Source organism: Dipodomys spectabilis, unplaced genomic scaffold (genome assembly GCF_019054845.1).
Source record: "Dipodomys spectabilis isolate Male_0828 unplaced genomic scaffold, ASM1905484v1 ptg000054l, whole genome shotgun sequence".
Classification (NCBI taxonomy): Eukaryota; Metazoa; Chordata; class Mammalia; order Rodentia; family Heteromyidae; genus Dipodomys; species Dipodomys spectabilis.
In genome coordinates, this window is record NW_024870731.1 from 587140 (window position 1) to 600891 (window position 13752).

Below are 13752 nucleotides of genomic sequence, written 5' to 3' on the forward strand. Positions count from 1 at the left end.
TCTGGCTTTTAACTGTGATACTCACATTTCAGCTTCCTGAGCAACTAGAATTACATGTGTGAGCCACTGGAGACCGGCTGACTTTAATATCATTTTTTTATGTTCTCATACCTATTATTTTAGAAAAGTTACAACCAATATAGCCATTATTGGTCTCTAGCCTAAACATGAAAAAAGGGGGGAAGAAGGATGATAATCACTTGACTCTTTATCCTCCAAGTGAGAGGCAATTTCAAATTGCTTTTACTTCATAATAATGTTAATACTGTAAATTAAATGGCTCAAAGACAAACACTAGATAAATCATGTCTTACCTCAAACCTAACAATAGTGCTGCAATCTCTGTATAATTAAAGTTAAGGAATAAAAGACTGCATCTATTTAGTTATCAATTTAGAATGTCCCCACAATAAACAATAAGTGGTGGCTAAGTGTACTAGCAAGTAAGTCTCTCACCTGTGGCTGCAATACCATCTTGAGTGGTACTGAGAGTCTCTGTCCTGGGCTTTGTCCTGGTCCCATTATCTGAGCCTGCTGCACAGAAGAGAGAGTCAATGGCTGGGTTGAGGGTGATTGCTGGGGCTGGGGCTGTGATGATGGAGGCTGTGGTACAATCTGGATTTTTTGCTGTGGCTGTTGCACCTGCAGCTGGATAGTCACAACTTTGGCAGGCTGTCCCTGGGCATTCTTGGCTTGAGTCAGGGCTGCCAGCTGGTTGCCCTGTAATACTATCTTGCCTGGTAGACTCCCTAACACAACATGTCGATGTCCTTGGGGACCTCCAGACTGTGGCTGCTGGAGGACCAGGGTGATGCGTTTTGATTCACCCTACAGTAAAGAAAGGAAATTGCAAAAGACACATATTAAAAAACATCATACTCGTTTTCTTCATCCTAGATTCAGAAAACTTGAATGTCAGAATATTCCTTTCATTCGTCACCCATCTGTCTTGATAAAATCATTTATTGATATCCATTCCTCCCAGTGCGTTATCAAGCCTATTTTTGAAAAACTTCTGATGGGAGGCTCACTATCTTCTAAGGTAATTTTTTAGTTTTTGTAAATCTATAAATCCTTATATTGAACACAAACCTGCTAACTCTAATATTGCCTACCACACCTTCACTCTTTTGTTCTTCTATTTAGTCTCTATTTTCTTACAACAAAATATAAGAATGGAAGAAAGAGGAGGTGTGGTGGCACCACTCAGGAGGCTGAAGCCAGAGAATCTCAAGTTAAAAGCCAGCCTGGGCTACATAGCAAGACTTATCTCAAATGAAAGATAATGTTTTCACAGTCTTGTAAATATAAGTATCAATTTTCAAAGATGTTTCTTTCAGCATCCTCTATTTTTCCCATAAAACTATATCATACATTATTGTGAATTCTCATTCAACAACTATCTTTTCCAGCATACTGTGAGCTATACAAGGACTGTGTCCGTTTTATATTGAAAATCAGCTAGGCTTAGGAACTAGGCACAGTAAACATGTGAGAGCTCAAAATACATTTACATTAACTGCTTCCATCTAACGGGTAGTAGTATGTGGCTTGTCAGCACTAACTGATGAAAATCAAAGATGGAGCTTAAACAGTTTTTTTCAGTCAGCTCTCACAGGTGTTCAATCATAAAGTTGCTGAGCCCTCATGAAACCAAAATTCACCTCCCCCTTTCACTCAAGTCACCTGAGTAGGTGTAGAGGTCAGTGTAACTGCAGGCTTCAGTGGGGGCCCTGCGGCCCCAGGGTTTCCAGCAGGAGCTGAACCCTTAACTGGCTGGAGGACCAGCTGCTTTACTGGTCGGCTGGGCTGGACAATGCGCTGAACAGCAGCCTGGTTCCCAGGGACCTTGGCGGCCAACACTGTATTACCAGAGACAATGGAAACACCTGGTCGAAGGGGTGTGCCAGTTAGCACTTTGGTAAAAGTGACTTTTCCACCATTGGCTGTGCCAGCCACCAGGGGCTGAGCTGTGCTGGTGATACCTTGAGCCTGAATTTGTGCCACATGGGCACCAGTGACTGAGGAACTTGGTGGGGCCTTAAGGATAACAATCTTAGGGGCTGACTGAGGTGGTTGTCCCCCATGATTACTGGAGGAAACAGCTGTGGCAGAGACACCCATGAAAGGATTCCCTTGGCTCAGGATCTCCGGGCTCTTGGAGACCTGCAGAAGTCCTGATGTTGGCGTAGATGTCTGTAAGACAGGTTGGGCTGGCTGTTCCTGGCTGGTGGGCTGAGTGGTATAATCATGCAAGGTTAAGGATTCTGGAGCTGGAGCTGTAGATTCTTTGGGAAGTTCTGTGGGGGCTGTTTCCTCTGGTGGAGGGACCAGGCCACTTGCTGATGAACTCCCCACATCACCACCTCCACCATCCTGGTTCATTTGATCCAAGGAGTCCAGAGAACTTGGCAGTCCAAGGGCTTCCTCAATAGGGTCTTGAGTAACCTGGTTAAAGCTATCATCAGTCAGAGAGTCCAGCCCAAATAAATTTGGGTCATCAAACAGATCCATGATGGGGTCCGCCATCTTGAGGAAGTAATAGAAGGTATTTTCCCAATGTCTAGGAAAAGAAGGGGAGGGGGGGCACTGGTTCTCCCCTCCCCTCCCCTATTGAGAAAAAAATATACACAATGAAAGAGAATTACTCTTCAGCAAAAAGTCAAAAAACAAGTACATGTCAGATTGTCCTGACCTTCATGGAATAAGATGGCTAAGTCTTCAGAGGAAGATGATGGAGCTCCTGTTGTAGAAATACAAATACAAATGAAAAAATAAGCAACATTGGTAATTTCAGATAAAACCTTAATTTCAAATAGTAATAAAATAAGGAAACATCATATTGGATAAATCTGAGGACAGACATACAGCTGAAAAAACATCCATATCCTGCCTCAAAACACTGATAAAGAAAATAGAGGGGCTGAGGTAGAGTGCTTGCCTTGCATGCATGAAGCCCTGGGTTCGATTCCTTAGCACCACATAAGAAGAAAAAGACAGAAGTGGTGCTGTGGATCAAGTGGTAGAGCACTAGCCTTGAACTGAAGAGCTGAGGGACAGCATCCAGGTCCAGAGTTCAAACCCCACAACCAACCAAAAAAAAAAGAAAGGAAGGAAGGAAGGAAGGAAGGAAGGAAGGAAGGAAGGAAGGAAGGAAGGAAGGAAGGAAGGAAGGAAGGAAGGAAGGAAGGAAGGAAGGAAGGAAAAGAAAATCGAAGTGGAGTCCAATCTTGACTTAAACTATCCTCCTCACCAGTGAAGTGTACTGTCTCTTTTGATGCAGCTGCTCCTCATCCAAACTGCCCACCTTACCATAAAGGTGGAATTCTTCTTCACTGATAAACTACTCTTTACTATTAAAAAAAAAAAAACTTAAAAAAAATATTTTTTAAAATAATCCCTTTTGAAGTTTCTGCCAAGACCATTTAGCTGTTTTTATTCATTTCTTTCTCTTTGTGTATGTATGGTCAAATTCTTTTGCTCAAGGCTACTCTACCACCTGAGCCACTGTGCCATTTCCAGCTTTTTTGAGTAGTTTATTGAATATAAGAGTCTCACAGGGGCTGGGAAGGTGGCTCAGTGGTAGAGCGCTTGCCTTGCATGCATGAGGCCCTGGGTTCGATTCCTCAGTACCACATAAGCAGAAAGAAAAAAGCCGGAAGCGGTGCTGTGGTTCAAGTGGTAGAGTGCTAGCCTTGAGCTGAAGAGCTGAGGGACAGCGCCCAGGCCCAGAGTTCAGGCCCCATGACCGGACCCCCCCCCCCCCCAAAAAAAAAGTCTCACAGGGGCTGGGAAAGTGGCTCAGTGGTAGAGTGCTTGCCTTGCATGCATGAGGCCCTGGGTTCGATTCCTCAGTACCACATAAGCAGAAAAAAAAAAGCCGGAAGTGGCACTGTGGCTCAAGTGGTAGAGTGTTAGCCTTGAGCTGAAGAGCTGAGGGACAGCACCCAGGCTGAGTTCAGGCCCCACGACCAGACTCCCAAGAGTCTCACAAACTTTTCTGTACAGGTTGGCTTCAAACCACAATCCTCAGATCTCAGCCTCTTGTATAACTAGGATTACAAGCCCAAGCCACCAACGCCAAACTCTATCTAGTTTTCTTTTTATAATTATATTTTTTAGGTGGAGATGAGGAAATGCAGAATTCATTTACTTTCTATTTTCAGTTGTAAAGTTGTACCAACAGCATTTCCATGAAGGCAGATAAAGGTTCTTTTAATATAATTTTATCTAGGAACTTTCAGAGTTTATTCTGGTAAATATAACAATCTGTACATAGAATTTCATCCTCTTTTAAGAAACCTTTCTCATATGTAAGATCATAAAGTTTCTTCACAAGGGACTCAACATTCTGGTTCCAATTTTTATCCCAACTCTTTCAGTTGGACTCTTTCCAGCTCAACTACATAGTTCTTATAATATGATCCCTACCTATATGACTTTGTCTATTATGCTGTAGTTTCTGCATGATACACCTTCCTTTACCTGCTCATTGCTACCCGAAAGATCTCTCAGCTTAAATACTACCCCTCCTACAGTGCTTCTACTGTATAAAATAAACTTAAACCTCTGCCCCTTTAACAACTAAGCAATTTGTGATTACTTGAACCTCCATATCCTTTAAATATACACACCATTATTTACATCTTTTTTAAAGCATTTCTATTAATTTTACTAAGACCGCCTAAGGTTCTTGTCATGTTAACTGAAGGCCCATATAGTTGCTTTGTCAAAACTATTAAAACCTGCTTGTAACTGGATGCTGGTGGCTCACACCTGTAATCTAGCTACTCAGGAGGCTGAGATCTGAGAATTAAGGTTTGAAAGCCAGCTTAGGCAATTAAGTCCATGAGACATCACTAGTTAACCACCAAAAAAGCCAGAAGTGGAACTGTGACTCAAGTAGCAAAGTGCTAACCTTATGCATAAGATGGTTAGGGACAGTGCTCAGGCTCTGAATTCAAGTCCCAGAAGTAGCAGGAAAGAAGGAAGGAAGGAAAGAAAGAAGGGATGGGAGGGGAGGGAAGAAGAGAACCAAAGACAGGGAATGATAACACCACATAAATGAAAAAGAAATAACTGGGCTTTTTTTGTTTTTGTTTTTTGGTTGTTTTTTTTTTTGCCGGTCGTGGTGCCGGAACTCAGGGCCTGGGCGCTGTCCCTCAGCTCTTCAGCTCAAGGCTAGTGTTCTACCACTTGAGCCACAGCGCCACTTCCTGCTTTATCTGCTTATGTGGTGCTGAGGAGTCGAACCGAGGACCTCATGCAAGCAAGACAAGCACTCTACTACTGAGCCACCTTCCCAGCATACAATAAATGTTCTTTGATGTCACCGTTTGACAATCCAGGAAAGTCTTGCTTGAAAACACTATTTCTCTAAACTTTTGGAAGACATCAGATAAGAAATTTGTTGGAGGAAGTTGGGCACCGGTGGCTCACACCTGTAATCCTAGCTACTCAGGAGGCTGGGCAGGAAAGTCCATGAGACTCTTATCTCCAATAAACCACTAGAAAACCGGAAGTGGCTCTGTGGCTCAAGCAGTAGAACGCTCGCCTTGAGCTGAAGAGCGCAAGAACAGCGCTCAGGCCCTGAGTTCAAGCCCCATGACCGACAGAAAAGAAAAAAAGAAATTTGTTGGAGGCACAGTATAAGTTTGACAGGAGACTTACATGTAACCCCTAAATTGACTTTTACCCCTTCCTCAGACCAATACATTTATTCTTACAAAACAACATAATGTAGGGTAATATTTGAGAAACTCTAACATAAAGAGAACAGATTCAGTAGTGGGCAACATCAGTTCCTGGCATATCAGTAAAACAAAGTATACCAGGTACCCACCAGTGCTAAGCAACATTTCCCTAGCTCAAGTAACTATACACTTTTCACACCTCAAGATCCACGTCCCTTCCCACTCTTGGCCAAACTATTCCAGAATTACTGAAATTCCAGTATTACTGAATTCCAGAATTACTTTTTTTTTCAATTAAAGCCTATTCAATAATTCTACACATCTTATAAATACAACCATCAGCCGGGCGCTGGTGGCTTACGCCTGTAATCCTAGCTACTCAGGAGGCTGAGATCTGAGGATCGCGGTTCAAAGCCAGCCCGGGCAGAGAGACCGTGAGACTCCTATCTCCAATAAACCACCAGAAAACAGGAAGTGGCGCTGTAGCTCAAGTGGTAGAGCGCTCGCCTTGAGCTGAAGAGCTGAGGGACAGCGCCCAGGCCCAGAGTTCAAGCCCCACGACCAACAAAAAAAAAAAAAAATAAATACAACCATCACTTATTTTTTTCTAGTTATCTCCTGCTTTGCTTATGTTTTTCATTATAATGAGAGAAGTTACACTAAATTTCTAGACTTAAGTGTGACACAAAAACTATAATCAGGGGCTGGGAAGGTGGCTCAGTGGTAGAGCGCTTGCCTTGCATGCATGAGGCCCTGGGTTCGATTCCTCAGCACCACATAAGCAGAAGAAAAAAAAAAGCCGGAAGTGGTGCTATGGCTCAAGTGGTAGAGTGCTAGTCTTGAGCTGAAGAGCTGAGGGACAGCGCCCAGGCCCAGAGTTTAGGCCCCACGACCAGACCCAAAAAAAAAACAAAAACAAACAAAAACTATAATCAAAGTTTTCTCTGACTAAAAGTTATTTCTGTTTTGTTTTTGTGCCAGTTCTAGGGCTTGAACTCAGGATCTGGACACTGAGTTTTTCTTTGACTGGTTACAACTTTTTAAATATTTTTGTTATCTTTAAGTAGTTTACAAAGGAGTTGCCATTCAACAAAGCAGTTTGTGAACATAGTGCATCTTGATTGCCTCTGAGTTTTTTTGCTCAAGGATAATGTTCTCCCACTTGAGCCACAGCTCCACTTCTGGCTTTTTGTTGGTTAATTGGAGATCAGAGTCTCATGGACTTTCCTGCCTGGGCTGGCTTGGAACTACAATCATCAGATCTCAGTCTTCTTAGTACCGAGGATTACATATGTGAGCTACCAGTGCCCATCTATCTAGAAGTTTTTGCTGATAGTTTAGAAACAACACCTTGCTATTTTTTCCACCTAATGCTTTCCTTCTCCCCTGTGATGGCCAAATTTGAGAAATCTCAATTGTTTATAATTTGTACTAAGTATATTTAAAAAATTTTTGAAATCTGAGACAGGGTCTCACTATGTTTAACCAGCTGGTTTTGAGTTTGTTATGTAGTACAGGCTGCCTTAAACTTGGAATTCTCCTTCCTGAGACTCCTAAGTGCTAGAATTTTATATTCCTTTTCACACTGAGCAGAGATCTCACTTTTTTTTTTCTTTTTGTGGTATGGGGTCTTGAACACAAGGCTTGAACACTTAGCTTTTTTGCTTACTATTGGTGTGCTACTACCTAAGCCACACCTCTAGCACAGCTTTTTGCTGGTTAATTTGAAGACAGAGTTTCATAGTTTTCTTCTCCAACTGGTTTCAAACCTTGGTCCTTAGAATCTCAGCCTCCTGAGTAACTAGGATTACAGATATGAGGCACTGGTGCCTGGCTAAAATCCCCCCCCCCTTTTTTTTTTTTGGTGCCTGTCTTGGGGCTTGAACTCAGGGCCTGGGTGCTTTCCTGAGCCTTTTTTGCTCAAGAATAGTTCTCTACCACTTTTGGCACAATTCCACTTTAGGCCTTTTGGTGGTTAACTGGAAATAATAATCTCATGTGCTTTTCTGCCCAGGCTGGCTTCAAACCAAAATCCTCAGATCTCAGCCTCCTAAGTAGCTAGGATTACAGGCATGAGCCACTGGTGCTTGTCATAATTGCACTATTTTTTGTTTTTGTTTTTTTAAATAAGAAACAAGGCTAACAGTTTCTGAAGTAACTCCTTAATCATACCCTCATATGACTCAATCCTTTACCTCCTTGCCCAACTTACAGATCAAATTTATGCTTCTACTGGTTCAGTCTAGGCTCAGTAAGTCAAAAACTTTACCACAACACCAAGTATCATTACTTCTCCATCCCAATTCACCTCTACTGACTCAATTAATTTCATACATATATTTTTAAAGTATACAGAGTAAATTTATTTAAAAATGTAAAAAAAGCCATGAAAGAAAGTAGTGGGGCTCTTCTTGTGGAAAAGGACCAAAGAAAAATCCAACAGTCTTCTTGCTGGAAACCCCTATACAGTAGGAATTCCACACATACACACACACACACACACACCTCCTCTACCCCTATACAGTAGGGACCACACACACACATACACACACACCTCCTCTACCCCTATACAATAGGGAACACACACACACACACACACACACACACACACACACACACACCCCTCCTCTCCTTTGCGCTGATTGCTTGATGGCTTGTGCATGTGCTGCCCTGGCTCTTTTCATTGGTTGCATGGTTACCCAGGGCATTATGGGACACACACACACACACACACACACACACACACACACACACACACACACACACACCTACCTCTCCTGGACTTTGCGCTGATTGCTTGATGGCTTGTGCATGTGCTGCCCTGGCTCTTTTCATTGGTTGCATGGTTACCCAGGGCATTATGGGACACACACACACACACACACACACACACACACACACACACACACACACACACACACACACACACACACACACACACACACACACACACACACACACACACACACACACACACACACACACACACACACACACACACACACACACACACCCTCCCTCCCTCTCCTGGACTTGGCGCTGATTGCTTGATGGCTTGTGCATGCGCTGCCCTGGCTCTTTTCATTGGTTGCATGGTTACTCCTGGACTTTGCGCTGATTGCTTGATGGCTTGTGCATGCGCTGCCCTGGCTCTTTTCATTGGTTGCATGGTTACCCAGGGCATTATGGGAAAAAGCATTTGAGAGACAACTCACAGTATTATTCCTATGTATTTTTCACCCTAGTGTCTCTTTTGGCGGGTCCTGGGGCTTGAACTCTGGTCCTGCGCTCTGTCCAAAGGCTAGCATACTACTCCTTGAGCCACAGTGCCACTTGTGGCTTTTCCAGAGTTTACCGTAGATAGACTTTCCTGCACTGGCTTCGAACTGCAATCCTCAGATTTCAGCGTCCTAAGCAGGACTACAGGGATAAACCACTACCGCCCCGCACACGCTCTCTCCTCTCTCCCCTCTCCTCTCTCCTCTCTCCCTCCCTTTCCCTCCCTCTCACTCCTGAGCTCTTCAGCCCAAGGCGAGTGCTCTACCATTTGAGCCACAGCGCCACTTCCGGTTTTCTGGTGGGTAATTGGCGATGAGTCTCACACACAGCCTTTTCTGCCTGGGCTGGAACCCTGATCCTCAGATCTCAGCCTCCAGAGTAGGTAGGATTACAGGCATGAGCCACCAACACCTGTCCTGTTCTTGATTTTCACAGGATTAAACCTCCTCCACATAAACATTCCTTTCCTCCTCTTTTTTTCTTACTACTTGTGGGTCAATCTGACTGCAGCCACATGTGGCCCATTCTACCAAGCTTGTCTATCTCATGAATACTCTTTTCCATAGTTTAAACCCTGCTAGTAAAATCATATGCCCATGGGGCTGGGAAGGTGGCTCAGTGGTAGAGTGCTTGCCTTGCATGCCTGAGGCCCTGGGTTCGATTCCTCAGTACCACATAAGCAAAAAGAAAAAAGCTGGAAGTGGCGCTGTGGCTCAAGTGGTAGAGCACTAGCCTTGAGCTGAAGAGCTGAGGGACAGCGCCCAGGCCCAGAGTTCAGGCCCCACAACCGGATCCCCCCCCCAAAAAAAAAACATATGCCCACTAGATTTCAAGGTAAAACAACTGTCCAGATAATAAAGCGATACTGACATTTATCATATTAACAATGAACAACCAGTCTTGGCTCAGTTACCAGAATATAAACACATGAGTGTTCTCAAAATGGAAGTCAATTTTTTAGTAGCTATATTCCATCACTTTTCATAATTCTAAATTAATGTCCAGACTCATGTCCAGACAGAAATCTTGACAGGATTGGGGAGAGGGGGAGAGGAGTGGAGAAGAAAACAAAATCGGTTAAGATTGAAATTCAAAGAAAACTACCTATAAACCTATAAGCTAGTTACCAATAGAAAAACTTTATACATAACAATAACTCTTCATCTCATCTATTTCTTACAAATTATTCCTTCATAAAGTATGAATTTTGATTTTTTGTTGTTGTTGACAGGCCTAGGGCTTGAACTCAGGGCCTAGGCACTGTCCCTGAGTTTCTTTTGCTCAAGGCTAGCACTCTACCACCAAGCCACATTCCCAGCTCTGAACTGATATTCTTGAGCAGGTTTATAACCTTTAACACAGTTCTCTGACATCTTTTGAGATATAGCATTCCAACTCCCTTGTTGTATTATGTTTTCCCTCACCTTTGCCCTTTTTTTGTCTTGGTGTGTATAGTTATTTGTGTATGGTGCTGGGGATCAAACCCAAGGCCTCTTTCTAGACAAATGTTCTACCACTGAGCTACACAAGACCTCTTGCTAAGGAAGTGTTCTACCACTGAGCTTATAGTTATAGAGCATTTCTGTAACAGTTTGTCCTATCGTAAGAGATTTTATTTTAGTTTTACTCTTATTTTTCCATCTCTGTCTCTGCATACCTTTCAACAAAGCAGTGATTCTCAACTGAGGGATGGAGGGCTCGTTTCTTTAGAAGATCTTATGGAACTGAAAGTAGGGATAAATGTAATTTCAAAATATTAATTCAATATCACAGCTTTATATTTTTAGTTTTATATCTCTTCATTTAGATGACTTCTATTTGGTAAAATTGGTCAAAAATCTTTGGACCAATAAGGACTGATCTATAAAAAATAAAAACATAGGGAGCAGTGATAGTGAAAACAGAAAAAGCAGCATGCCTAGTAGGGAAAATGTATCAGTATCTCTGGGATGGGTAAGATGTTTTCTTATGGTTTCTCAAAAGGGAGTTTATCATAGTTTACTGTTTATGATGGAAGAGAAACACTGCAACAAAGATTATTCCATTGTCTAATAGATAAAATTATATAAACAGAACTACAGACATCCATTCTCCATTTCTGTGTACTGTCCATCCTCTTAGATGATAATGAACAAATGCCATATTGAGCAATACTGACCTTTTTCTGAAATGTGCACTTTTATAAAGTAACACACATTAATCACTAGCTGTTCAAAGGTTCAGAAAATAAACTATCTTGTATAAATCTTGTCAGAAACTGTATCCTTTTCAAGAGGATCAGCTGTATGATAGACACAAACACAAGTTATTGAAACATAAAATGGGTAGAAACAGCTTAATTTTGGATGAAAAAGTAATCAGGAGGGCAAAAATAAAAATCCTCAATAGAATTTTAACAGGGAAAAAATTGTACTCTGATGACATTTATGAGTCACACAGAGCTTCAAATCGTATACAAAAATAGGAAAAGTGAATGTAATTGAAAGCTAGAGTAAACCAGGGTCCAAGGTGGAGGTCAAAGAAATAAAAAATGGAGATTTAACTTGAAGCCACTTAGATTTCCTCCAGAAATTCAAGATCCTAGGCCATTTTACCTGTCTTCACCATTCTTACTGCCAAATATGTGGCTCTCTTTCCCCCTAATTACAGAAGGAAAAAGCACTCACCTCAACCAGGGGTATGGATATTTGGGATAAATATGGCTGGTAAAAGTGAGTCCTTCACTATAAATATGGAAAGCAAAAAAACCAACTACGAAAGCTAAAAGCATGTATTTTTCCAAGGGGAAAGAAGAAACTACAGAAATTATGTACTCATGAAAAAGGGGAATGGACCAGGTAAGGAAGTGAAGAGCTGACGGAGGAAAACGCGACCGGGTGGGGGTGGGGGGAATCGAGTACATTACCTGCTCATACGGCCAGGGTTAGTGCCAGTAAGGCCCATACTGCACATGCACAGGTGAGAGATTTCGGGTAATTGGCACCCCAAAATGGTGATGAGATACATGCACTTGAGGTAAGGAGGTTGCGGGGGTGCCCCAGGGTGGGGATGGCCAAGACGAGAAGATGGGGGGGGGGATGGATGCCATGGGTAGGAGCAATGTTAGGATGGAAGCTGCAGACTGAGAGGCTCAAACAAGCCCTGAAAAAGAAAAACGGCGGTGCCTCACCCCAGTGAGAGAGTCGGCTTTACCTGCAGCGACCGTGGGGGGCCGGTTCGCCCCTCTCGCTGTCTCTCCAGCACCAGTTTCCCCTCCTCCTGCGCAACCTAACATGAGGCGCCTGCCCGCCCCACGTCCTGATTGGCCAAAGCTCACTGCCACTCATGAAAGGCGCAGAAACGCAAACAGCGCAAAGGGTGGGACTAGAGGGAGCTCCCCTCCCCTCCCCCCTCAGTTAGGTTGAGAGTGCACGGAGAGGCCTATCCGGTTTCTAGGGCCCAGGCGAAGCCTGCAGCTTGCTTGGGGAGGGGAGGGGGGGAGAGGGCGGGGGGGGGGCGCGGAGTAAGGATCCTGGCCAGAAGAACAGTCTGATGGTGCAGCAAACCAGTCCTGGGAATTAAATTTACCACACTGTATTCTGCACACCAAGTGAAAACTTAAGAGGGAGTGTGCCGCGCCAGGCCAGCTCCGCCTCCCTCTGCAACCTCTGCAGCCCTGTCAACCCACTTTCCTGTAGTGACTGTACCTTATTGTATCGCTATCCAATAAAAGGTACCAAATCTTCCCTCCATCATAATCAACCTACTGACTGGAATATGGAGCCTTTTGCTCTTAAAAGATAAAGCAATCTTTCTGCCATAATCCATAAGGCTGGCTTACAAACCTGACACTTAAACCCTTCAGTAGCAGCACTGCTTTCTAGAAAGTTATCACAGGTGCCCACATACACCCATTCCCCACCCACAAACTCAGATATAGTGGTTAGTGTCCACTTTGCAATGCCATTCAAGCCCACTCTAATTCCCAGTAGGCCTAGTCAGACAACTCTAACCCCACAATAGTGATACACAAGCTTAAATCTACCAAAGCCAATCATTAAAATACATCACTAGTTTCATCTGAAAAGTATCTAAAAGATTAAGATCTTATTTTCTGTATTCTAAGGCCTAAACTAGGAAGAAGGCTGGCCTCAACTTGCCTATTTTAAAGATCCCAATGTTACCATTAGGTATGCTAGGAACACCCTATTAGCATATATGCTTCAACACTGCTTCCCATTCACTCAAGCTCAAAAGATCAAAGGTATCTCTAAAACATCCTCTTGTACCTACTACTATCCAATCTGATTAGGTCATAAAAGGCATAGTTTGGAGTTGGAAAAGACTAACTATCCTAACAAGTCAACCACCTTTTTATAGCAACACTGGATGATTTGACTATTCAAATGAGTGGTAAAGTCAGAATTTATACATATGGCTAGGCACTGGTGGCTCACACCTGTAATCATAGCTACTCAGGAGGCTGAGACCTGATAATCACCAGTCAAAACCAACCCAGGGAAGGAAGTCCAGGAGACTCCTATCTCCAAAAAGTCAAAAGTGGAAAATTTACATATAAAATAATTTATGCAAACAAGAGAGAACTTATATCTGATTTTTCTGTCTGCTGCAGTCTTTTTTCCTGTGCCAGTCCTGGGGCTTGAACTCAAGGCCTGGGTGCTGTCCCTGAGCTTTTTTTTTTTTTATTAAAGGCTACTTCCCTATCATGTGAGCCACAGCTCTACTTCTAGCTTGTCTTGGTTGTTAATTGCAGGTAAGAGTTCATAGACATTCCTCTGAT

At 43.1% G+C, this 13752-nt stretch overlaps 1 protein-coding gene across 6 annotated transcripts in view; it reads right to left on the reverse strand.

Annotated features, from left to right (window-relative positions):
* Positions 1-13752, reverse strand: part of Chd8 (chromodomain helicase DNA binding protein 8) — a 71970-nt gene that overhangs the window by 44551 nt on the left and 13667 nt on the right. For 2 of the 6 annotated variants that reach the window (XM_042679671.1, XM_042679672.1), the window contains exons 1-2: positions 1687-2529; positions 457-828 (exon numbers count right to left, since the gene is read on the reverse strand). In XM_042679671.1, the coding sequence (XP_042535605.1) occupies positions 457-828; positions 1687-2529 (1215 nt within the window). Of the gene's footprint in view, positions 1-456; positions 829-1686; positions 2744-11130; positions 11236-12164; positions 12196-13752 lie in introns of those variants that run through there. The other 4 variants (XM_042679669.1, XM_042679670.1, XM_042679666.1 and 1 more) reach the window with 4 other exon arrangements.